Source organism: Lissotriton vulgaris, chromosome 11 (genome assembly GCF_964263255.1).
Source record: "Lissotriton vulgaris chromosome 11, aLisVul1.2, whole genome shotgun sequence".
Classification (NCBI taxonomy): Eukaryota; Metazoa; Chordata; class Amphibia; order Caudata; family Salamandridae; genus Lissotriton; species Lissotriton vulgaris.
Genome location: NC_141699.1, coordinates 861,858,881 through 861,883,864, shown reverse-complemented (window position 1 = coordinate 861,883,864; position 24,984 = coordinate 861,858,881). Strand labels below are relative to the sequence as shown.

At 46.0% G+C, this 24,984-nt stretch overlaps 1 protein-coding gene across 3 annotated transcripts in view; it reads left to right on the top strand.

The window, feature by feature from the left end:
- The window catches only part of ATG4B (autophagy related 4B cysteine peptidase), a 552,878-nt gene that overhangs the window by 427,479 nt on the left and 100,415 nt on the right, over window positions 1–24,984 (top strand). For all 3 annotated transcript variants that reach the window (XM_086944003.1, XM_086944004.1, XM_086944005.1), the window contains one exon: window positions 4,426–4,482. In XM_086944003.1, the coding sequence (XP_086800129.1) occupies window positions 4,426–4,482 (57 nt within the window). The remainder of the gene's footprint in view (window positions 1–4,425; window positions 4,483–24,984) is intronic.

The window sequence follows — 24,984 nt, the reverse complement described above, 5'->3', positions numbered from 1 at the left end:
TGCAGTCTTCTGGCTATGGAGAGGGATGACTGCGTAACGCAGAGTAGGACATCATCGGTATAAAGGGAGATATGGTACTCCCAGCCTTCGCCAGACCTCACTCCCTGTATAAGTGGGACTTGACAAACCCAGGCTGCAAGCAGTTTGAGCACCAGCGCAAAAATAATGGGGAGTGGGGGCATCCCATGTGAGTTCTCTTTTGCAGGGCAAAGGTGTGAGATACTTCTCAATTGACTAGCACCATAGCCAGTGAGGCCTGATATAAAAGTTTGACCCAGTCACAGATGTTCAGCCCAAAGCCCATCCTTGTTAGTGTGGAAAAATGAAATTCCATTCAATACTGTCAAATGCCATTTTGGCATCCAGAGCCATCGGCACCACCTGCTCTGTTTGGGACGGTTCATATGTAGTACTCTCTATAGGCGTCTCAAATTGAGGTGGGTGCTCCTATGCGGCAAAACCTGACTGGTCGGGGTGTATGATGGAGGGGATTACTTTTCGTAGCATGGTTGCCAGGACCTTTTCCAGTATCTTATTCTCTACATTTAGTAATGATATGGGTCTGTAGGAGCTACAGTCCATCCGTGGCTTACCCCTTTTGTGTGTAATGACAATGTGGCAATTCACTGATCTTTTGGCAGGCAATACTCCTCGCGTGCCGCATGGAATATGGCCAATGCAAAAACCACAGTTGATGGACAGAATGCAGAACAATGTCATACATTCACCCCAGTACAGAGATCTGGGCCTAAATCCATCGTTTTTTTTGCACTCCACACCACCCCAGTTCCGACATGGCCATATGCAAATCAGTCTGACCCTGTGCCTCATGGGAACAGTCCAGCCCGAACTGCCAAGCCATGCCTTCCCTGGACCGGAAACAAGCTTCCGAGGACCGGTTTCTGGCATTCCAGCCGTCTTCAGCCCGGTTTGCTTGAATCCAGTGGTGTGGAGTGCATGGGACTAACGTCGGAGCATACCCATCCCACTCGGGGTGACAAATGCAAAGACCACAGTTGATGGACAGAATGCAGAACAATGTCATACATTCACCCCAGTACAGAGATCTGGGCCTAAATCCATCGTTTTTTTGCACTCCACACCACCCCAGTTCAGACATGGTCATATGCAAATCAGTCTGACCCTGTGCCTCATGGGAACAGTCCAGCCCGAACTGCCAAGCCATGCCTTCCCTGGACTGGAAACAAGCTTCCGAGGACCGATTTCTGGCATTCCAGCCGTCTTCAGCCAGGTTTGCTTGAATCCAGTGGTGTGGAGTGCATGGGACTCACGTCTGAGCATACCCATCCCACTCAGAGTGGCAAATGCAAAAACCACAGTTGATGGACAGAATGCAGAACAATGTCACACATTCACCCCAGTACAGAGATCTGGGCCTAAATCCATCGTTTTTTTGCACTCCACACCACCCCAGTTCAGACATGGCCATATGCAAATCAGTCTGACCCAACAGAAGACCCAACCTAAATAGCTCTTTTAACCCGTCAAAGCCCCCAGTTCTCCCTCTACATCCATGTCCACTGAATTTGTCGACCCAACTCTCGAAAGCAAAAGAGTTCGTACAATTCTTTGACACCAAAACTAAACTACTTCTGAGTTGAGAGGATCTCCCCTATCCTACTATTTTGTACAAATCCAATAATACTTGGTAGGTATTTGGCAGAATTAGAGAGGAAGGCTTACTGAAAACTATCATGAGAACAAAACCATCAAACCACGTTATGGTCCCTATCCCGGGTAACATAGCCAAAAAAGTTTACAAACACATGCTCCCTACTGGACGAAACTGGTGAATCATTCAGACAAGGAATATTTCTTGACTGCCTCAAGACAGGTCAAGTCATCCCACTCCTCAAAAAACCTTTTGCAGATGAGAACAACATCAACAATTTTCGCCATTTCTCCAAACTCCCGTTCTTGTCAAGAATTATTGAGAGATGAGTCGCTGATCAACTTATCCATCTCATCAGAGACAATAACATAATAATAATAATAATCCACATTTGTAAAGCGCACAATCACCCGTAAGGGTCTCTAGGCGCTGGGGGCCGTCGGGAAGATTAAGCAAGCTATTGCCCAGAGTCACATCTCCTGGATGGATAGCAATCTGGCTTCAACCAAGGCTGCAGCACTGAAAAAGCACTGCTTCAGGTGACTGTTGATGCACTCAAAGTCCTAGACCGAAGCAATTCCTGCCTTCTTATTCTTCTTGACTTATCAACAGTCTTCGATACAGGTAGTCATTCTATGCTCTTAGACACACTCAAAAACCAAATGGGCATTGATAGCACTGTTCTATAACGGTATGATTCATTGCTCATAGGCAAGGTCACAGATGGTAAAAATTTACAATTGCTTCTGAACACAGATGGCTGTAGAACAAGGAGTGCCTCAGGGAACCATCTTCGCTCCGAGCTTTTTCAACCATGATATTGAGCCCCTTGGTGTCTTACTTAGAAAATCTTGGATCCTATACCATCAATATGTAGATGACACTCCCCTTAACTTAAAGGTCTCCTCCCCGAATGACATCTCACACATTAACTACTGCTTAAGACCGGATGACATCTGGCACTTAAAACTAAAGCCTTCTAAAACCAAATTTCTCCTTATTTCTTTATCACAACCACCACCTCCAGTGCAATTCTAGATGGACTCACTCTATATCCTAACAGTAAACCCATCATTGCTGACATCATACAATTCCTAGGAGTAATCCTAGTACTAGACTAAATCTTCAATTGCAAATCAACACCACGGCCAAAAATGTGTGATATCAACTATGACTTCTCTGGGGCTTCTGCTGATTCATTCCAGAGCAATATTTGAAAACTCTTCTTCCTTACTTAGTATTCTTAAGACTTGACCACTGTAACACTCTCTTGACTGGTCTCTCGAAGACCCGTCTCTCTCCCCTTAAATCTATCCTATGCTCTGCAGCTTGCTTCGTCTATAGGTCCAAGAGGAATGATCACATCTCATTGTTAACTGCTTGCTCTCCGCTAGCTGACTATTGAATCCAAGGCCATATACAAGACTGCTTATATCAAACGCAAGGCCCTACAAATATCTACACCAGGCTACCTGGTGGACAAACTCAAGCTCTCAGAAGGCACCAGACATTCGTGAAATGCTGAAGCATTGCTATTTGAACTCCCAACCTTTAAAAAAGAATGACTCATGGCACAATCATTCTCAGGAAGTGTGACCAGAATATGTAACTCACTTCGACTGAACCTAACGGCTGTCTTCAAATCTGAGCTGAAAACCGTCCTCCTTTAAAGACATTTTGTGTAGTCTCAACATTGACCCTTACCATGAGATGATTACACTTCTCCCTCATCTTGATTTAGACATCAACTAACAAGCTGCTACGTCCTTAATGTTCATATATTTATCTCGGGAATATTTGAACCTGTGGCTTTTGTTATGACTGGTAATTTTAGGTACTTACTGCTTCTGGCAAATATATGTTTCTGTAATCTTGCATCTGGGTAACAAACCTTGTTAAATGTAAAGCACTCTAACATTTTAGTATATTATCAGCGCTATATAAAAATAAATAAAAAAAATGTGGATTCTCTGGGCCAATGGATGGGTTATTTCGCATTTCTCCATTACTTTAAGTCGATGTTTTTTGACCCTTTGGTATCAGTCCTTGGGTCATCATCAAGTCAATATATTATCATATGTAAGCATCTTTATAAATTCTGAGCTTAAAACATAGTAGAACAAAGGCCACAACATTCGGGGTAATTCAGTGTCAAAGAGAAAAAAACATAGCCATGCGGATGGTTCCTTAATCATTCTAGTTGAAGGGGGAATAAATTAGACCACTGAACAAGGTGTACTGACAGTAGTGGGGGTTTGCGGGAGGGTCTGAAAAAGTAATTGACATATTTACAAAATATCATGTACTTATAAAGGACTTAATAGTATTTACCTCCTCCTATGTATATAACTTTACATGTCTAATTAACATGATGAAAAACCTTCAATTCAATCCAAATAGAGAGTCAAATGTGACCGTAGTAAACTGAGTTAAATCTAAATAGAGGTACTTATTACCTTAGATATTGAATCACCCTATAGAAATATCTGTCGGTGGAAGAAACCCTCAGGTGGTACATGATACTTTGTAATCACAACGTGCTCACCAATGTATTAAATGGAATTGAAGAATGGAATGATGTAATCATTTACTTATTTGCTAAACATAATTAGAAATAATTTACAAACTGCAACAATCCTTACTTATTTCTCAAAAAAGACACAATGCCTATTTTATTTCTGAAATGTACATTATTTTTTGTTGTGTATTCAACCCATGTCAGTACCCATTTAGCACTGTGAATGTTTCTCAGTAGATTTCAACAGTATTTAACATGCACACTTCCCTTCCAGGGTTTTTTCTGCAACACTGAGAAAGACTTTGACGAGTGGTGCCAGCACATCAAAAAGGTGAGTGTGTCTGTTTTCAATATGTTTGGGAGAGAGTACTTGTAGATGACTACACTAATTGTAGTTGCACGTTTTTCCTAAACTTCACATTCTTCTTCTAATTTGTAATAAAATGTCTCACTGTGTCTGTTGATCACTGTTGATTATGTTTCGTATGCCTGAGAAAAAATATAGCATGACTGAGTACAAATATCCCATTTGCACTATTATGAGCACCTAGATATGGTAGTTAACACCTTGGCTGCTAGGCGTTTTCCCGTCCTGTGCTGTGATTTTGTGGCACCCATTGTTTCATGACGAGCTCAGCTCGTCATCAGCACAGCTCACCCGTGCATCATGACGAGCTGAGCTCGTCATGAGCATTGAAAGGGTTAAATATTATTTTTTTAAATGTCGGAATTCATAAGTGGATATTTTCCTGGTCAAATTTACCTTTGTACTCTTCAGTTTAGCAGTTTGTTTAAGTAAAAAAACAGTAAAAAAAATACTTTTTATTTGATCCAGACCTCTACTGAGATCAACAAATACAAATTAAAATAATTTTAGACACTCCTAAAAATTCTTAGCTAAAACACTTTTGCTTTTTTAGGCTCACTACAAGATGGTACAGTAGCGATGTTCTGCCACCTACTCAAGCAGCATTAGAATGAATTTGATAGAATAAAATCTTTGGATTGTACTTATTGTTTAAAACAGCTTCAAGAAGCTTTTTAAAAACTTAAACAGATTATGACAAACATATTCATTAACCGGAAAGTTACACAATGTAATTAAATCTTGAGCAGAGAGAGCGTTATACTTTAACTGAATTGGGATTATGTAACGTCGGCGGGACTTAACTATGCTCTAATTAGGACAGATTAATAAAACGTGGAGCAAATCTTGTTGGCCTCCTTTGCAAAGTTCACATAAACCTTTAGGGTTATTAGTACCATCCCAGCTAGCTAAAAAAGTGACTAAAGGGATATACCCAAGCGTAAAAGTAAAATACACCGCCTTGCGCCGTGCTCTAATTGAAAACACAAGTAAGGGACAACATTTTTTAATTCTTTTTGCTCAGCAGACCGTTTATAGTGCTTCAATTGACAACAGTGATCTTTATCAGATTCAAAACTGTTTCTAGGGGCCAAATGTTTTAAAAACAATTTCAGGTGTGCTGGGGACCACTCCTGTAAAAGTGCAACTGTGCATTGTGAGACCTCCAAGGCTTTTACCATATTCTTATTAAAAGTATACCCGGACGCTACCTCTCGAAAAGTCTCCAATTTTAACAGATGTCTTAAGGTGTCTGGGGCTGCATGTAGTAAATTGTATGACCACTTAATAATATTAGATATTACTCTGGCAAATATTCCCGTTACCGATAGCTCAAGACGGTGGGCTTGAACTGGGACCGACTGTGCCACTTTTATCAGTTTTCGGAGTATGGTCCCTTCTTTTACTTTAGAGATTGCCATGTTTTAATTTGTGAATATTCCATGGTATATGATAATATCGGAGGGATTTTCATAGTGTAGACTTCCAGCATTGAAGTAAAGTGCCTATTTCCTGTGGAGAGGTGCAATCTCTGTAAAGCCCCAATATGGGAATCTGCCTTCCGGTTCAGGTGGCGAAGGTGGGCTTTATCTAGGAGGTTGGAAGTGAATGTACGACCCAAATACACATACTCTGTTACAGTCTCTATTGGTTTGTCTCCTAAAGACCAAGTATAAGGTAAAAGATTCCATCTGCCACTAAAGAGGAGTACTTTAGTTTTATTAATATTTGGCATCGGAAAGTTTTCGGTTGTATAAAGATTTAGTTCATTCAGAGATCTTTGTAAACCTATCGGGGTCTGGTCAAGAATTACGATATCATCTTCATACATTAAACACAGTATATCTACTTGAGCTAATTTTGGAGGAACATTTTTACTTTGAGAGAGACGCCCTGGGAGATCGCTGATATAAATCGAAAATAATAAGGGAGCTAGTAAGCATCCTTGTTTTAGCCCATTCCGCGAAGGGATGGGTTTGGTTAGGCCTTTTTCACCCCCCAATTGAACTCTACACCATGTAGATGTATGAAGGGAGATTATTATTGTTAGGTATCCCTAATTTAGCCAATTTTCTCCATAGTGTCGGGCGATCTACACTATTGAACGCCGTCGGGAAATCGATAAAAGCACAATACAAAATTTTGCCGTTTGTCTTCCCAAACTTATCAAGTACAGTTTGGAACACAGCAATATTGTCCAATGTAGGCTGCAGTTTGTTTAAGGAATTTGTTTTATCTTTAGTTAGTAAACTAATGAAAAGTTTAAAAGGAAAAAATAAGGATTCCAATAAATGTTTATCTAGAAATTATTGTCAAATTAGTTCATCAAGGTCACTAAGTAGAGTCACTGTCCCTGAGATAAGAATTGGGAAAAGAGCAGTTTTAGAGAAATGGAGAAGAGTCAGAGAGACTTTTACTTGATGCCCTCACACACCCCGAAGGATGTCATGCTTCATCATGTGGCGGTGCTGCTCATTAGGCCGTGCTGCAATGACCTACGGGTCCCCGAAGTGTCACTTTGTCAGAGATTTTTTTTGTGATGTAGCCATTATATGAGAGGTGACAATTAAAAATGACTAAAGGATATCTAAGGTAGACTAATTTTAATGAGGAGATCCATATGTCATAGTTTAAAACAAACAAAAGTTCTGCTGCCCGAGGGTAAAGAGAGAATGGGGTCTACATGTTTTGTGCTATAGTGTGGTCACGGGAGGAGATCCTTTGCGCTTCTTCAGGACCATAGGGGAGTGATTAAGGTCATGGGAAAAAGGGTTATGCAGTGGTCTTATCGATTCAAGTAGTGCCACTCGGAGGATCCGCGTAGTGGTCCTATCTAAAATGATAAAAAAGAAGGAAGAAGATAAGAGTTAAAAAATTCAGTGCAGCAATACTATATTAATACAGAGTAGAGGTCTCCATTGGTGGACGGCGTTGTCTTAATATGAGCAAAGCCCCCAAGTCACTATTTTCCACATGTGGATTGGTGAGGCGCTTAGTAACATGAATAAATAAAAGAATGCCTAGAACAAACAAACAAGCAACATGAGAGATACGGCATTAAATCATAATGAGTGCTCATGGTGGACATGTTGCTGTAGGTTGCCCATAGATCTTTATATAGGCGAGGAGTAATCTATGGTAGATAGTATATGGTAGAAAATGACCATGTCACACCCATAAAGCCTATTTTGGTAATAGTAGTCAAAAATACGGTTACCATTGATGGCAAAACCTTTTGATCCACACCGTGATATCAAGGGTAATGGGGGGGAGGGAGAGATAGTTGAGGACTGCTTACCTATTTAATATAGGTAGATTACTCCATAAGTCATAACAAGACTTGTTCCCTTCAAAAACCTAAGTTAAACACATTTTTACTACCTCTTCCATTGTTGTTTCTTATGGTGTCAGATGTGTTATATAATTTAGGTTGGCTATTCAAAGATACAGCCTAATGCCTAGTAGGGACAAGCCCATTTTTTTCAGACTGTTCAAAATTCTTGATACAAATGTAACTTCCTTTACCACTATAGCTAAATATAAACGAAAGCTTGTGTTTCGGAGAATACATTCTTTGAATTGTGGAACGCAGTGTAACATTACGCTATTTGGATAATCGTAATGTGACATTAATGTGTGTGTTTGGTACACCGTTAATAAATGGCAATTATTCTGAGGGTAGTAGCTCTGTTATATAATTTCCCAAACTAAGTTGTGACACAATGGCACCAACGGGCAATCAACTGAGTAAGCAACCTAAAAGAATGCAATGTGGTGTCCTTGAAAGTCTGAAAATCTCAAGATCTTTCCTTTTACAGATCCCTGACTAGCCCCACTTTTGAGTCTAAATTGTTCCATCTAAATGACCTTTTGTTCATGCAGCAATCTTTAATTTAGATTAAAAAAAGTTTCTGAAAGTTTTAGCCCTTTTACTTCCTCTATGCAAGTCCAACCACTGTCACATTACTACATTTTGTTCTGTCTTAAATATTAAAGTAAAAAAACCGAAAGAGTTACAAAATGTTAGAAATACTGCCATCCCAAAGATGGTGATTTATTTTACCTAATTCAACAGCAAAATGTAGATATTCTATGTGACTAGCCAAATGTTAAATGGCACTTTTTTAAGCTTGCCTTGTTTTGGTCTTGTTGGTCAACATACGTTCACTAATGCCACCGCCAATTGGATGTCAGCATGCTTGCCAAAAGAGTATGCACACCCCTCATTTGGGAACTCAACAACAGATTGTTTTCTGAAGGGCGTGTACCCCAAACCCTCAATTATGTAGTTGTTACACTCCTAGTAAAAAAAAACATTGAGCAATTGAAACCTAGGAATTACAACCCATTAAGGGGTGTTTAGCCTTAGCAAAAATCATGGAAGAACTCTCTACTTAATCATACAAAAGGGAACTAGACTCCGCGATGCAGAGGCAATTTTTCCAATACTATGCCATTTAAATGAAGAGAATCAAATGTTGGTGGTTAAAAATCCGTAATCAATCTTTACTCTTCATTGCTTCTTATTTTAATAAAACTGACAATGACAGAGCCCAGCCAACGCGTTTCATCCCAATATGGGACTTTATCAGCGCTGGAAAAGACATATATAACAACATTTTACAATAAAACCTAACCAAAAAAATGCGTAAAGTCTTTTTGGTCTCCTACTATATTTACATTACATTATGATCATCAGGTCATCATTCATGGGCAATCTTCTGCATAATAAAATGGGCATAATTATCCACAAATGTCTTCACAAATATTTAAATTAATGGGAAGACCACACTTTACAAATTCATCTCTCGCGGCACAATTAATTAATGTCCTTAAATACTCAAGAAGTTAATCAACAAATCATACCTCATATATATTAATAGTAAAAAGACTCCCCCTCACAAATTCATCTCTTATATCACAATTTTCTTATATAATAATTTATTCATGTGCTAAAGTATTACTTGTAAAGTAAATATCACAATTACTATCATTAAAATTAATATAAAAATCCACAATAACTCTTGAGATAAAATGTATGTTGCATTACAGTTCTTAAAGTTAACTTATCCTTAATTCAACTTCCCCATCTCCATGTCATCATGCTATTAATACTTACATCGTGGCATACGTTCTCATATGTAGATAGCACCATTCATTTATTTTTTATTTATGATTAATATAGCCGTAGGGATTCCATAGATTATGGACAGTAAACACAAAGATGAATTTTCAGTGGCTCCACTCATAAATTCAAAACTCAAAATCTCAAAGTTAAAGCTTTCAACCAGACCTCATTACCAAGACACCCCAATTTAGAATCTCACGAGTATCATGCTCTATATCATTCCTCTTATTCGATGAATCATTCTTCTTACATACTCTAGCGGACCAAGAGGTACCATCTTGAACTATCTCTTCGTCTCACAAGCAAATGGTATAACTTGTATTAAGGTTCCACCTACAGGACGGAACGACTTTTGCAATGTGGTTAAACATGCGGTATCCACCATTTCTCATAACTATAACTTATTGTTATCACAATGTACATGTTAAAGAATGACAGTTACACACTTTTTTCTTTTTTTTGTCCTTACTGCATGTAGTCTATGAGCACCTGTATCAGCCATACTTCCTCTACATCATAAGGTACACCTGTAAGCAGTGTAAGTCCGTATGCTAAATGCCTGTCCATCCTGCCGGCAAATAGCCATCTCATCAATCAAAACCTTTTAAAGGCCATTTCTAGTCCCTCATTGGTTGTTTCTTGACTTACAAATGTCTAACAAATGTGTATCGCCTGCCGCCATCTTAGAGTTCTGCATAGATTGAACATTCTATCAAACCAAAAAAAAAGACACCACCTTGTAATGTTAGTAGGTATCACAAATAAAGCGTGTAACCTGTATTTAACTTCCACTGTTAGGATAAGCTCCTTTCAAATATTAGTTTTCATTGTTATCAAAATGTACATGTTAAATAATAGTGACAAACTTGTTTCTTTTTCTTCATCGCATGCAAACTATAAACCCCTGTGTTAGCCATACTACCTCAACATCATGTTATATTTACCTGTAAGCCCTCCAAGTCTGTATGCTTAACGCCCGTACATCCGGTAGTCAAACAGCAATCTCTTCAGCACCACCATTTAATGGCCAGTTCGAATCTTTAATTTGTCATTTCTTGACTAGAACGCTAATAAATGTCAAAGTGTCACCTGCTGCCATCTTGGAGTTCCTTATATATCGAACATTTTATCGAAACTGCCATCTTGGAGTTCCTTATATATCGAACATTTTATCGAACCAATAAAAGGCGCCAGCTTGTAATGTTACTATGCATCACATAAAAAAGGTGTAACTTGTACCTAATGTCTGTCAATAGGAAGAGATACCTTTCAACAACTTATTAAGAAGTGTAATATCTGTCATTTCTTAACTAGAGTGCTAGCAAATTTTTAAGTATCACCTGCCGCCATTCTAAAGTCCCACATGTATCTGAAAAAAGGCACCACCTTGTAACCTGTTGTAACAATATACACCGGAGAAGATAACAGCCCTAAACTTTTTTCTTTCCTCAACCATACTGCAAATAGAAAATATCTGTGCCACCCCATTCCACTTTATCTGCATTTTGGAGTAAACATGGGTGAACCATAATCGAATACCAAATAAATCCAAAAAATGTTTCTATTGGAACTTACTCTCACTCCTAATGTACATCACCAACACCCCATCTGATGCAGCATATTTTCACCTGAAAAAAAGTTTAACTGTCATGATATTAAAAAAATCCACACTGTTAGCCTTGTAATTAGATAACTGATAATGTATGTACTTTCTCAATGTTTTTTATGTTATACTGTTTGCTTGTGAGACAAAGAGATAGTTCCAGATGGCTCCTCTTTGTCTACTCTAGAGTATGCAAGCCTAATTATTTATCAATTTAGAGTAACGATGTAGAGCTTGATACTCTTGAGATTCTAATTTGGGGTTTCCTGATAATTTGGTTTGAAGGTTGGTTTTAAGTTTGCGATTCTGAAGTTTTAATTTATGAGTGAAGGGATTAGTAATCCGTATTTGTGTTTATTGCCCATATGCTAGGTAAATCTGACAACTATATTAATCATGAATAAAAAAAAATAAAAAAATTACGCTATTTACATATGGGAATGTGTACCACAATGTAAGTATTAATACAATGATGACATGGTGATGGTGAAATGTAATTTAAATTTATTGAACTCATGGATTTTCTTTTTTATTAATTCTAATGATGGCAATTGTGATATTAACTTCATAAGTAATACTTTAGCACATTAATCTATTGTGATAATACAAGATGAATTTGAGAAATGGACTCTACTTACTATTTTAATATATATGGAGGTATTATTTGTTGATTACATTTGTGGAGTATTTAAGGACATGAACTAATTGTGACACAAGAGATGATTTTATGAAGTGTGGCCTTCTCATTATTTAAATATTTATTAAGACAACATTTGTGGATAATTAAGTCCAGTTGATGAAGCAGAGGATTGTACATGAATGATAAGTTGATGATCATGATATAATGTAGCCATGGGGTCGTGACTAGCCAGCCATCATGGCGGACGCAGCTCCGTAGAACCTTTCCCTAGTGGCTTCGCTTATTCGTAATTTATTGACAGAGGTACCACAATACATCGCTAAACCCAAAAGCCAGAGCCGCATGTACCTTCAGGAGGGAGCTGAGAGCGGAAAGCAGGGAAACAGAGTACCAAAGGGTAAGGACGCAACGCAAGACTCACCTTGGCGACCACCCCACACGGAGAATCTCAAGTAGATCAGGGAGAAGGCCGGGCAGAGCCGTGTCGCAACCTGGGAAAAGCATCTCCAGAGTTGTAACACATCTAGACACCACCGCAACATAGCCCTCCTCACACTGCTGACAGCGACACGTGAGGCATGGACCGCAAGAATAAGGGGCGTGGCTTGGACGCCGATGGCGATGGTCGCCTGAGAGCTCGGCTCCGAGACTGAGCCGGCATTTATCCTGAATTTCGAGGGTTTTGGGCGCCCCGTTCCCCACAAATCGAGGATCGAGTTGGGGCCGACCTGGTGAGGCGCCTGAGGAAACCCAATAATCGACTGTTCTTGTCGAAAAGCGAAGTTGCGGAGTTAGCGGAGCGGAGCTCAAGATGGCGCCCGGACCGGCTAGATAGAACTGCCGAGAACCCCTGCCCGGAAGAGCCTGCCGGCTCTGCACTTGCCTTCTCCACATCTCCTCTCTCGGAGAGACGACAACCCACCCGACGACCTGGGAGTGTCCGGACACCGTAAACATCTCCGGAAGATTGATAGTCGGTTCTCCGGCGTTGAGTAGACCCTGGCGGCCGGAGGTCGCGGCCGGAGAAGCCGAGCCGCCCGCGACAGTCGATTTTACTCCGCTGTGATCCTGTAATCATCGGTGAGGGTGCCCGACGCCGTGGCTTCGGCCCCCTCGGGCCCCGAGGAACTTCATGAGCGACGACAACACTGCCTTGTAGGAGACCTGGCTTTGTTGGTGGCGGCAGACAGAGGCCTCACTCGATCCGGCGGGTCTACGTCGACTGGCGGTGATCGCCCCCACTTCCCCCCTAGTGGCCTCCGGGGACTCGGCTGTGGTTCACCCCGAGAGATCTGGGTAGTGGCAGAACTCTGTGCCACTGCGCTGGGAACGATTGAAGGCCCGTGCCTCCGCGGCCACCACCCGAAGATCAGCAGCCGACGCCCAATTTTGGCGGGTCGCCTACCAAGCCTCATACTGCGGAGCACGTCCACCATGGGGAAACCAAGAGGACCTAAAGGGACCACTCCTGCTGCCTCGGACACGGAGGCTCCGGATAAAGATGATCGCCATGACCCGGAAAGTTCTGGAGGCCCTCGCCTACAGCAGCAATTCGATAGAATCCTGGAGGCGATCGCAGATACACGATCGGCCCTACAACAAGACATCGCCCAAGTTGCGACGAGCTTGGGCCTCCTCAGAGCGGACCACGGTAAGCTCTCGGACAGAGTCAAAGAGGTAGAGAGCTCGGTGAAGGTCCTAGAACCGGCGCAAAAGTCTCTGGCCGCTGCGATGAAGGATGCCCTGACCCGAATCGGTGACTTGGAGAGACGGGCGGAGGACGCTGAAGGGCGTAATAGAAGGAACAATATTCGTGTGGTGGGCCTACCGTAGAAAATTGAAAATGGCGACATGGTGACCTATCTAGAATCTTGGCTCCAAACTGTAGTGGCACCGGAGGGTCTGTCCTCCTTCTATACCCTGGAGCGCGCATACAGGGTACCGGCCAGACCCCCTCAACAAGGCCGTTCCCCGCGCCCGGTGGTGGCGCGACTATTGCATTTCCGGGACAGGGATCTTCTCCTCAATGCCGCCAGACACAACGGCCCATACCAGGTGGAGAACAGTCAAGTGAACATTTTCCCGGACTATACTTATGAGACCCAGCGTAAGCGGACCTCCTTTCTAGCGGTCAAACGCGAGCTGCGGAGCGAGGGTATACAGTACTCCCTGCTCTTTCCTGCGAGACTCCGCATCATCCTTGATGACACAACCACATTTTTTGAAACTCCGGAGGACGTTTGCAATTGGCTTGAACTGTACAGGGCTGGTAAAGATGGCTTCGGTTCCTCCTTTCAGGCGACGTCAGAGACTGGACAGCAACGGAGATTCAAAAGACTCCGGAGCCGCCGCGGTAAACCGGGCAAGCCCTCGACAGTAGAGACTATGGCCGAGCGGCGAGGAGTGTTGGAAATGGTTTCCAACTGATCTGGCTCCCAGGGCGGTCCCATCATCGAAGATTCGGAACCTGGCGGAGAGGGGGCCCATTCGAACACTGAGGATTTGGAGACTGATAGTGTGAATTTACCGGTGGTTACTCCGGACTCGGCAGAGGGCTTGCTGGATGGGCAGGGATGAACTCGGGTGAGCTGACTCCATTTGGTCGGGGGAATGTGGCGGGAGGTGAAGGAGTTATAGAAGTTGTGGCTGGTCCATGAATCACCGGAGGGATTGGGGGGCCCTATCACGCCTGATACTCATGATCTGGTGCTCGGTCTAGTCTCGGTAGCCTGAGACTCGGTGGCCTACTGCTGGCGCCCGACCCGCGCTCGGCCCTTAAGGCACACCTACGGTGGCTACCGTAGGATTAGTTGGGGAAGGGGAGTTTACTGAGGGTACGGTTTGGATGGGAACTGGATGGTGCTATTTGGGTCCTATTCTGGGGTGGGTGGGAGGGGGTTTGTTTCAGGGGGAAGTTTTGTTGTTTTTTGGGGGGGAGACCTCCATTGGTGCCGCATCGACTATTGAACGATCCATGACTGAGCATCGCTGGGGGAACCTGGATGTGGCAATTTGGGACAATGGTTGAGATCACTAACTTAAAATGCGTCACTTGGAATGTGCGAGGCCTTCACACTATGTCCAGACGGCACAAAATTCACGCTTATTTGGTGCGTAGAGGGGTGCAGATGGCATTACTACAGGAGACACATCTTACTAAGGCGGAAGGGATAGCGCTACAGCGTAGATGGAGAGGGCAGGTATACTACACCACATATTCAGCTTACGCGAGAGGGGTGTTGATTTGGATAAGGGCTGGGATACCCCTACAGGTTTCCAAATCCGTGGTGGATCCGGAGGGACGGTACGTGGCAGTTTCTGGCACATTGGGAGGTAGAGCTCTGAATATTTGCTGCATTTACGCGCCTAACGCGGACCAACTCGCCTTCCTTACCAAGTTATCGGGCTCCTTGGCCCATTTCCTGTCGGGGACCCTCCTGATGGGAGGAGATTTTAACTCGGTGGTGGATGTTGACATCGAATGTTCACCCCCCCCTTCCGGATTCCCCAGTCCGACGGGTAGCTAAAGGCAGGAAGGAATGGCAGGCTCAATGGGGGCTGACGGACATTTGGCGAGCGCAGCACCCCTTTGCTAGAGATTACTCATACTTTTCTGGTATGCACGAACTGCATGTGAGACTAGATGGGTTTCTGGGGTCGACGGAACTGGTGTCCGCGACTGTGAGATCGGAATACTTGGCTAGGACCATTTCTGATCACAACCCCCTGTTAGTGGATTTCAGATGGTTTGCGGGGGTCCCTAGCGTACCCACTTGGAAACTGCGCCCCGAGATATTAGAGGATATAGTCTTCAAGGCAGACCTAGAGGATAAAATTACTGACTGTTTTGCGACAAATGGGGGTACAGCTGGGTCGAGAGCCTCGGAGTGGGATGCTTTTAAAGTGGTGGTCAGGGGCTATTGTATATCCAAAAAAGTGGGAATGCGACGAGTCATCCTCGATGACCTGGCTAACGCAGACCGGAAGCTCCGCGAGATGGAGCTTCGCCGCCCCGGCCATCCAGAACTTCAGGAACGTACTGCTGCAGCGAGAGAGGCGGTGGCGGCGGAGGTCGAACGATTGCGGTGTTTTGATTATAAGACCTATGTCACCAGATCGCTCACAGAAGGGGACAAGTCGGGCGCACTCTTAGCCTGGCTGGCCAACCCCATGAGACGGACCGCCCCGACGGTGTCCATGCGCACCGCGGTGGGAACTGAGGTGCATACCCAACCGGAGATACTCGATTGCTATTTGAGATACTATGAAAGGCTGTACAGTAGTAGACTGACCCGTGATCCTGCCCTGATAGATGACTACTTACAATCCTTAGAGATTCCCGCACTGGAACCTGAAATAGCGAAGGCCTTGGGCACAGACATAGAGATTAGGGAAATCCGTAGCGCCATAAAAGGGATGGCGAGAAACAAGACCCCGGGCCTCGACGGGCTTCCGGTGGAATTCTACTCCGCCTACGTGGATCTCCTGGCTCCCCGACTGTTAGTGGTCTATAGGGAGGCGAAACGCTTGGGACGCCTCCCCGGCTCGATGTGTGAAGCCTTGGTAGTCCTCCTCCTCAAACCTGGTAGGGAGCCTGATGACCCGGCGTCCTATCGACCGTTATCGATGCTAACGGTCGATTATAAAATTCTGAGCAGCATATTGGCGTCGAGACTGTTGGGGCACATGCGTTCCTTAGTGCACGAGGATCAGGCGGGATTTATCCCTAAACGCAATACAACTATGAATATTCGTCGCCTATTCCGGTTACTGGAGGAACCACAAACGGAGGCCTGTGCCCCTTAGTCCTTTCGATTGACCTGGAAAAGGCCTTCGACAGCCTGGAATGGGAATATTTACGTAGAGTACTACTGCGGTTCGGTCTGGGAGAGGGATTTGTCAGATGGACCATGGTACTTTATGCCTCGGCGACGGCCAGGGTGAGAACGGGCCCGCTAGTCTCTCAACAATACCCAGTGGGACGAGGCACGAGACAAGGATGCTCGTTATCCCCTCTGCTCTTTGCGCTTGCGGTTGAACCGCTAGCGTTATCGGTCCGGACTGGAACCTACTTCGGCGGGCTACGGACTTTATCAGGACAACAATACATCTCTCTTTATGCCGATGACCTGCTGCTCTTCCTCGAGGACTCGAGCAATGCTCTGGTGGGAGATGAATCGGCTCTCATGACATTCGGAGAGATCTCGGGCCTCAAGGTGAACTGGGCCAAGACTTGCCTATTCCCCGTTAGAAGGGGGGAGCCCAGACCCGACACCGATAGAGAGATTAGATGGGAACCTAGCTGCCTCAAATACCTGGGGGTATATGTGTACCATGACCCGGCCGATCTCCTAGACGGCAACATAGCCCGCTGTATTCGCGCGCTGCGAGGCAGCATGGAATTCTGGGCCACCTTGCCGCTTTCGGTGGCTGGGCGTATAGCACTGCTGAAAATGGTGGCACTACCCAGGCTGATATATTATTTTCGAGCGCTCCCGATTTGGGTTCCGCCGGCCACCTTCCGGCTCTTGAGATCCATGTTGGTGGGGTTCCTCTGGGGGTCGGGCCGCCGAAGGGTGGCGCTCAAGACCCTGATGAGACCAAAATCGGAGGGAGGCCTAGCGGTGCCGGATTTCGAAAAATACTATCTAGCGGCTCAGTTGCAAACCTTCACTCAGGAGATAGCGAGAGAGTTCCGAGGCCCGGAGGATGGGAGAGGCAGGGGAATGCCCAGACACGTTATCTCCTACATTGCATTACGCCAGCGCTTAGTTCTGAAAGACCTTACGCTCGAGGAACGGACTATACGGCTGTGCTGGAATCGTGCACATGCCCGGGGGGAGCTGAAACTCCCCTATGCTCCGGAGATTCCATTGGGAATGATAACTGCCTTGCCGCACGGTGGAGACTGGTCGCGCTTAAGGCACTGGGAAGATGCAGGGTTGTAGTTAGTGGGAGATCTCTATGAAGATGGGGTATTACTGCCCTTCCAGGAGATTTTGGACCGCTTTGACGTTCCCCGGGGCGACTTCCTCCTTCACACAGCAATTACTAGAGCAATTCAGACACACTGGAAGAGGGGTATCGAGGAACCGCCAACATCGCCGGTGTGCCAGTATGTTATGATGTCCTCTGGGGCGGTCAAGGCGGTCACGTGTTTATATAATAGGTTAATCAATGAGGGATTGCCCCCGCTCGACACACTACGGAACCGGTGGGAAGCCGACATAGGGAAAGATATACCGGAAATGACATGGGCACAATTAATGCGTTGTGCCTGGAAAGGCACGCGCCACGCCCGATTTCAATTGGTTCACTTTTATGTACTTCACAGGGCTTACCTGACTCCGGCGAAAATCCAGCAATACTTTGCCTCGGATACGGCGGCTTGCCCCAGATGCCGATCACCTGCGGCGGACCTTATACATATGCTGTGGTCCTGCCCAGCGCTGTCCTCCTACTGGCTCCTGATAGGGGACACCCTCAATGGGGTCACTGGGAGATCCTTGACTTTTGACGCGGCGGTGGGGATTCTACACTGGTTCCCTCATACCCCTAAAAATAAAATCTCTAGTAAGTTTATTGACCTGGGGCTCATTCTAGCAAAGAGGGAGATAACCAGGCATTGGAAGGCACGAGTTGGTCCAACAGGCGCTAAATGGCATAATGAACTCCTGAAGTGGGCCACGGGGGAGAGCACCCTGCGAAACCAGCTGGCGAGGCGAGGCTACAGCAGAATGAGAGGGCGCTAGAAGTTGCATTAGAATGGGAGACTTTAGTGCAGGCCTTGCGAGATTACAGCGCTTCCAGCGATTCTGAGAGTGATGACGCAGCACAACCTGAGTCCTGTTAGGTGTCCATAACACTGGTTTCTATGCAGTTGATTCAGATTTCTTCCCACAAGCTCTTCTTACACACACACCACACTGATGGCTTAGCTGGGCGGGGGGAGTGGGGTAGATAGAAGTAGGGGGGGCGTAGATCGCTTTCATTTCATTTTACTATCATTCTGAGTCCTTTCACACTAAGTGGTTAGTTCCCTCTCCTCTAGGGACGTTGGGTTGGGTGGGTGTTAGGGGTGTTTTAGGATGATTTAGAAAAGCAGATGAAGATCGCTCATTTATTTGGATCAACCCCAGCAAACTACCGGATCCCCGTATGTGACCTTATCGCAGACGCCGCCCGACCCTCAGGTTGTGGGCTGAATGGCTGTGTATGGGAAGTATTACCTCACGGGGGATCTGTTGTTTTTCTCTCCTTTGAAGTTATGTCGCTGATCTATCATGTAACTTTGGGTAATTCCTGCAATAAAAATATATAAAAAAAAAAAAAATGGACCGCGAGAATAAGCAGAGCGGCCTGGGTCTGAGAACCAGACGGGGCCGCAAGGGGGCGGCCGGGATTGTCTCCAATCGGCACAAAAGCAGAGTGATCTGCTGGCACCCACTGCCGCCGCGCCTGTCAACAGTGCCAGATGGCACAGCCCTGGTGGGCAGAAGGGATGTATGTCATCACAACGCATGCTTTTACATCGCATGCTTTTACATCGCAAGTTTTACAACGCATGCCTTTACAACGCATAGTGTTGAGGGGTGCTGGATAGTGAATAGTTTAATTTACTATTCCAACTCCAGTCCCCATGGATAGTAGGGAAGGTGTTGGATAGTAAATTAAATCTATTCCCTATCCTAGAGCGCCCCCCAGCTCAATGCTTTGTAATGGTTTGCGTTGTAAAAGTTGCGATGTAAAAGCACTGCGTGGTAAAAGTTGCGTTGTAAAGGATATTTCCCGGGCAGAAGCGTACCCCGTACCTTGGGCGGTGAGATACGCGCGCCCACGCGGGCAAGGGAAGATTTGGGCCGATCTCGGCAAAGACAGCGGACGTTGAGGAGTCATTGCGAGAAAGCGCTTGAAGGGGAGGTGAGCGGCGCCCCTTTGGGCCCAAAGTTAAATCATACAAAGGAGCAGCAAGGAGACAGGCCAAACCCCGGGGAGCCAATAGAAATGCTGGGTGCCTCTCACAGGCCTAGCAACGACAGGACCCTGGCAGCACGCATTAACAACGCCCGTTAGACAGGCAACAAAGACTCCCAGATCCCCAGAAGACAATTCACGAACCCCCCAGAAACGAGCAGAAAAGACAGAGTCCACCATGCTGACTCTGGGAGTGAGATGCCCGGTAGCCCTTTCCCCCGTCCTCCGCCGCACGCGCCCACCGGCCATACAAAAGGGCAGAAGCCTAGTGGTGAACTTTCCCAGTACCCCAGCATAGGAGCCATATACATAGTGTAGCGCGGGCCTGGATGGTGGGAACTGGACAAGAGACCCGAAGCAGGGTAGGGGCACTGTAACCAGCAGTAAATGCCCTGAGAACTGGCAACCCGAGCACAGACATACTTCGCGACCATCCTCAGGTGACTAAAGACCCACAAAAATGCAGAGGAGCAACACTGCAGTGGTAAAAGCAGGCTACAGTCACTGAGCAGAAGCAAGTAAAGGCGCACATACACACCTGGGATAGTGCTTGACAACCTAACACACAGCATCACAGTGCACCACGCTGTGGACACCTGGCTTGACAGAAATAGCGAGGAGCAGCACTGCACGTTAAAGGAGGGCATCCCCAGGCGAAACCTACATGCCCACAACACAGAAATTAATCATGGGACGCCTAAAAAACACCACACAGCACTCAACCGCACAATTGGAGGCACAGGTAGGACAAACCACAGGCACAGAAACAGCGGGCAAGGCCATGAACCCAATGTTATCATCCAAACTCGACACTGTGCTGGCAGCGGTTGACAAAATAGGCACTGCCTTAGACCAAACCCCCGCAACACATGCGGAAAAAAATCAACAAAGTGGCGTCGGACTCCACCCTACTCAGAGAGGACCACCACAAACTGTCAAACAGGGTGCAAATGCATGAACAAGCACTATCAGAACTGAAGCCAACCTCCCACAGCCATGCAGCAGCATTGCAGGACATTATCGAGTGAGTCAACATACTAGAAGATCTGCTGGAAGATGCGAAGGGACGCTCCCGCCACAACATCATAGGCATGGTGGGTCTTCTGGAGAGGGAGGAAGGACAATACCCGATGAAACACGTGGGAAATTGTCTGTGGGAGCTCTTACCGGAGGGCTCCTTGTCGCCGCAGTTCGTAGTAGAGAGAGCACACAGAGTACCTACATGCCGACGGCCACTGGGATCCAGACCACAACCACTGCTATTCAAATTACTAAACTGTAGAGACAGAGACAAAGTGCTTAGAGAGACCCGCAAGATCGAGGAAATAAAGATACAAAACCAGCAGCTCATGCTATTACCGGACTATACACTACAAGTGCAAAGGCGCATAATTATGAAAGGCCAAGCAAAATTCTTTGACACATCGTCCGAGATATGGGACTGGCTAGAAGAGACAGGTCAATCGACGAGGCCCAGGCCGCCCACAGACTCACACCTATCACGCCAGATCAACAGGAGTCGCCGGTGCGGCATAGCGGGGACAAGCAAGCCACTGAGAGCGCCGCTCGCTGGCCATCCCAGATAAGGAGCAAAGGAAGACGGAATGCCATGAAGCCCTTCAGGTGGCTGCAAGTATCCGATACTGCCTCAGAGCCTATGGACCTGCTCTCGGAGCTCCACTAACTCATCTCCAGCATGCTCCGATGACAGAAACTCTGTCTAACTACCCGACATCACACCGTAAACATCGGAGGACAAAATATATACAATGGACAATTGCATAGTACAGTGTATCCTTTTGAAGATAGTATAAACAATACGCATAAGTGTGCACAACACATTACTGCTGTGCCACACTCCCTCCCCGCAACAGATGCTCTCTTAGCGCGCGTTAATGTATGGCAGGAGCCCGCAAATTACCCTCACCTAGAATAAGGCACACCCCTACCACACACAAGCAAAGCACATGTCACCCTGAGCCAAGACACCCCATCATGAAAGTTGCCTCTGTTGGGCCCCCCAGTTTGGACTATGATCTTGCCCGATACAAGTTACACACCACCCAATTATTCCTCCAGCCCCTGATATATCCACACTATCGCTGAATACCCGGCAAAGTGCTTTGGGTTATGGTAACCGTCTCGATCCTTCCCAGGCAAGGAAGCACAAAACCCATGCATGGCGCAAACTAACAGCCTGACCTGGAACGTGAGGGGCATCCACATGCCTTAGCCGTATACGCATACCTCCTACACAGGCGCACTGACGTTGTTCTGTTACAAGAAACACATCTTACCCAGGCTGAAGCAATCCGCCTACGCAACGTTGGAGAGGTCAAGTATATAGTAAAAACTACTCCTCGCAAGCCAGAGTGGTGACGATATGTGTCAAGTCAGGCGTCCCACATAAGGCAGAAGAGAATTATAGACCCGGAGGTGAGGTACGTGTTCATCAGGGGCACACTGAATGTCCAAGCCCTGCTTTTGGGCTCAATCTACGCCCCAAATGTAGAACAAAGCGCATTCCTCAGAAATCTCACAGGAACCCTGGTTGGCTGGAGCGAGCTTCCTTGGTTGATAGGGGGAGACTTTTAATTCAGTAGTAGATGTAGACTTGGACAGATCATACCCTCCCCCTGACACACCCAGTAACAGCATCCAATGCACAGGCTCTCAGGGAGTGGCTAACAAACTGGTTGCTAATGGGACCTATGAAGGGCGCTCAACCCTGCGACTGATTATACTCATTTTACTCCGCAGTGCACAACCTTCATGTCCGGTCCGTCTGGACCGAATAGTATCATCATTCCCTCTAATCCCACTCATCAAGCACACAGAATACCTAGGACGCACACACTCTGTTCACAACCCACAACTCCTGCAGCTTACATGGGACCAGGGACCCCCCTCCCCGATGCCCACCTGGCACCTACAGCGTGCGGCGCTGGAAGACCAAGCGTTTCATGTGTCCTTAGAGACGTCCATGCTAAAATACTTTGAATAAACGAAGCCACCTGGAATATCCAGAAACAGCTTAATAACGGGCTAAGCGGAAAAGAACGGCCGCTGCTGGGACAAGAAACCAAGCATGCAGCTGATATCCCAAACACTAGGCAACTGGACGCACTAAGATCAGAATATACAGACTTACTAGCGCAGTTATGATGTCATAACTATGCAGCACATTCAGCGGTCCGCACAGGGAAATTGCTAGCGTGGCTCCTGCGCCAAGAGAAAACTAGCCGCACCGTAGGAGCCTTACGTACTGAGACAGAACAGCTAGTCTACATACAATACGAAATACTTGGCACAATGACCAGGCACTACACCAAACTGTATTCCTAGACACAGTATGTAGGAGAGTAGGGTCTGCTTCCTATGGTTACCCCCACTTTTTGCTGTGATTCTCTGGTTTTTCGACTTTAGTATGGCTGTGGTCCTGCTAATTAGGCCCACAGCCTAGCTGTTCTCTCTCTAACTTGCTACCATGGTCTTTAGGTACATACCAGATTGGGTACTGGGTCACCCTTGGGAGCCCCTGTATAGTGTACACTAGGTACCCAGGGCATAGGTGCACCCTAGGCCTACCAGGGGCTACAGCATGTATTGTGCTACCCCTGGTTAGCCCTCCAAACTGACACCACAGGTCTGTACTTACAGCCTGGGTAAGGTGGTGTAATCACCCCTTATTTAGATATAGTATATCTATATCTACCTTATATATAGACACATAGTAACCTATAAGTCACTCATATGGCAGGCCTGGACAATCCTGGAGGCAGAGTGCTTGGTTTTGTGTGAGAGGGTGCCCTAGCATGAGCTGAACCCCTCTGCAGCTTTTGGAACCATCTCCTTATAGCTGTTCTATGATATAGCCATACCATATACTCTTAAGTGCATTATAATCCTCGCGGTTAATGCTAACTTTGGTTTGGCTTTATCAAAACATGTTTTGTAATGTGTCAAACACTTTGGAATAATACCCTCCCCCCGCCAGTTCTGGTTACTGTTAAACCCGGTTAAAGTTAAACAAAGCCCCAGCATCACAAAATGGATGCTGCTGCCACAGACACGAGTCTGCCCTCCTGCTGTTGGACGAACCTCCGGCGGGGGAAGCCTGGACAATAGGTTTCCTGTCCAGGGAGGTGCCAGCACCTCCCCAGACAGGCTTTAGTGTATTGGGGCAGGGTGGGTTGCATTCAGTAAATTCTTTTCAGGCACTTCCTGGGGCACACAAGGTGCTCCATGCATTTCCCCCTTTCAAACCGGTTGGTGGGGCACTCTGCCCCAGCTCTGGCGCGAAACTGGACAAAGGGAAAGGGGTGTAAGCACCCCCTCCCCAGGTCCACCCATAGGAGGGACCTTAGAGTTAGTCCATCCCCTAAACTTACTATAAGTATAGAACCCCAGTCCCTAGGACTTTAGATTACCCTGGACGAAACTCTGCAACACATATCCTGGAGATTACACTGGACGAAACTCTGCAACATATATCTGAAGTTGTGCATTGGGGTGCTTGAAACCCCAGCCCAAGCACCTTTTGCACCGAAGCTCAGAGGCCCATACTCCACAAGTGTCCCGTGGGCCCGCTTTGTGCATTTCAGCTCGACGCGTCTTCGCCGTTCCCAGTCCATTGGCTAGTGAGCTCCCACGAAGACCAATCTTGAAACTACTTTGCTTTCCTGGTTGCTCTAGGCTTGCTCCAACTTCTCCCCAAAAGAGAAGTTCCACAGAAGTTCTGCACCGAAGCCAATCTTGACATCTTGTGTGGATTGCGGTTGCCAAGACTTGTTGAGTCCATTCGGATACCGACACCACAGTCAACTAGATCCTTCGTGGGACAGCTCGAATTCAGCTCCTGGTTATCATCGACGCTTCCCGGACCTCGTGGCTGAAGAGACAAACTTCACCTTTTCACCTGAAATCACCCGACATTGGCTGGCAGCTTTCCATCGCCATCCTGTTCACTGACTAGTGACCCAGACTCTGTCCCTTCTGCTTTCAGGTTCTTCAGATCTTCGATCCACCCTTGGATCCACCCGGACACTTTTCCTCTGGTCGTCTGCAGCACTTCTTCGCAGCTCTCCATTGGAATCAATGACGAAACCCGACACCAAAAGA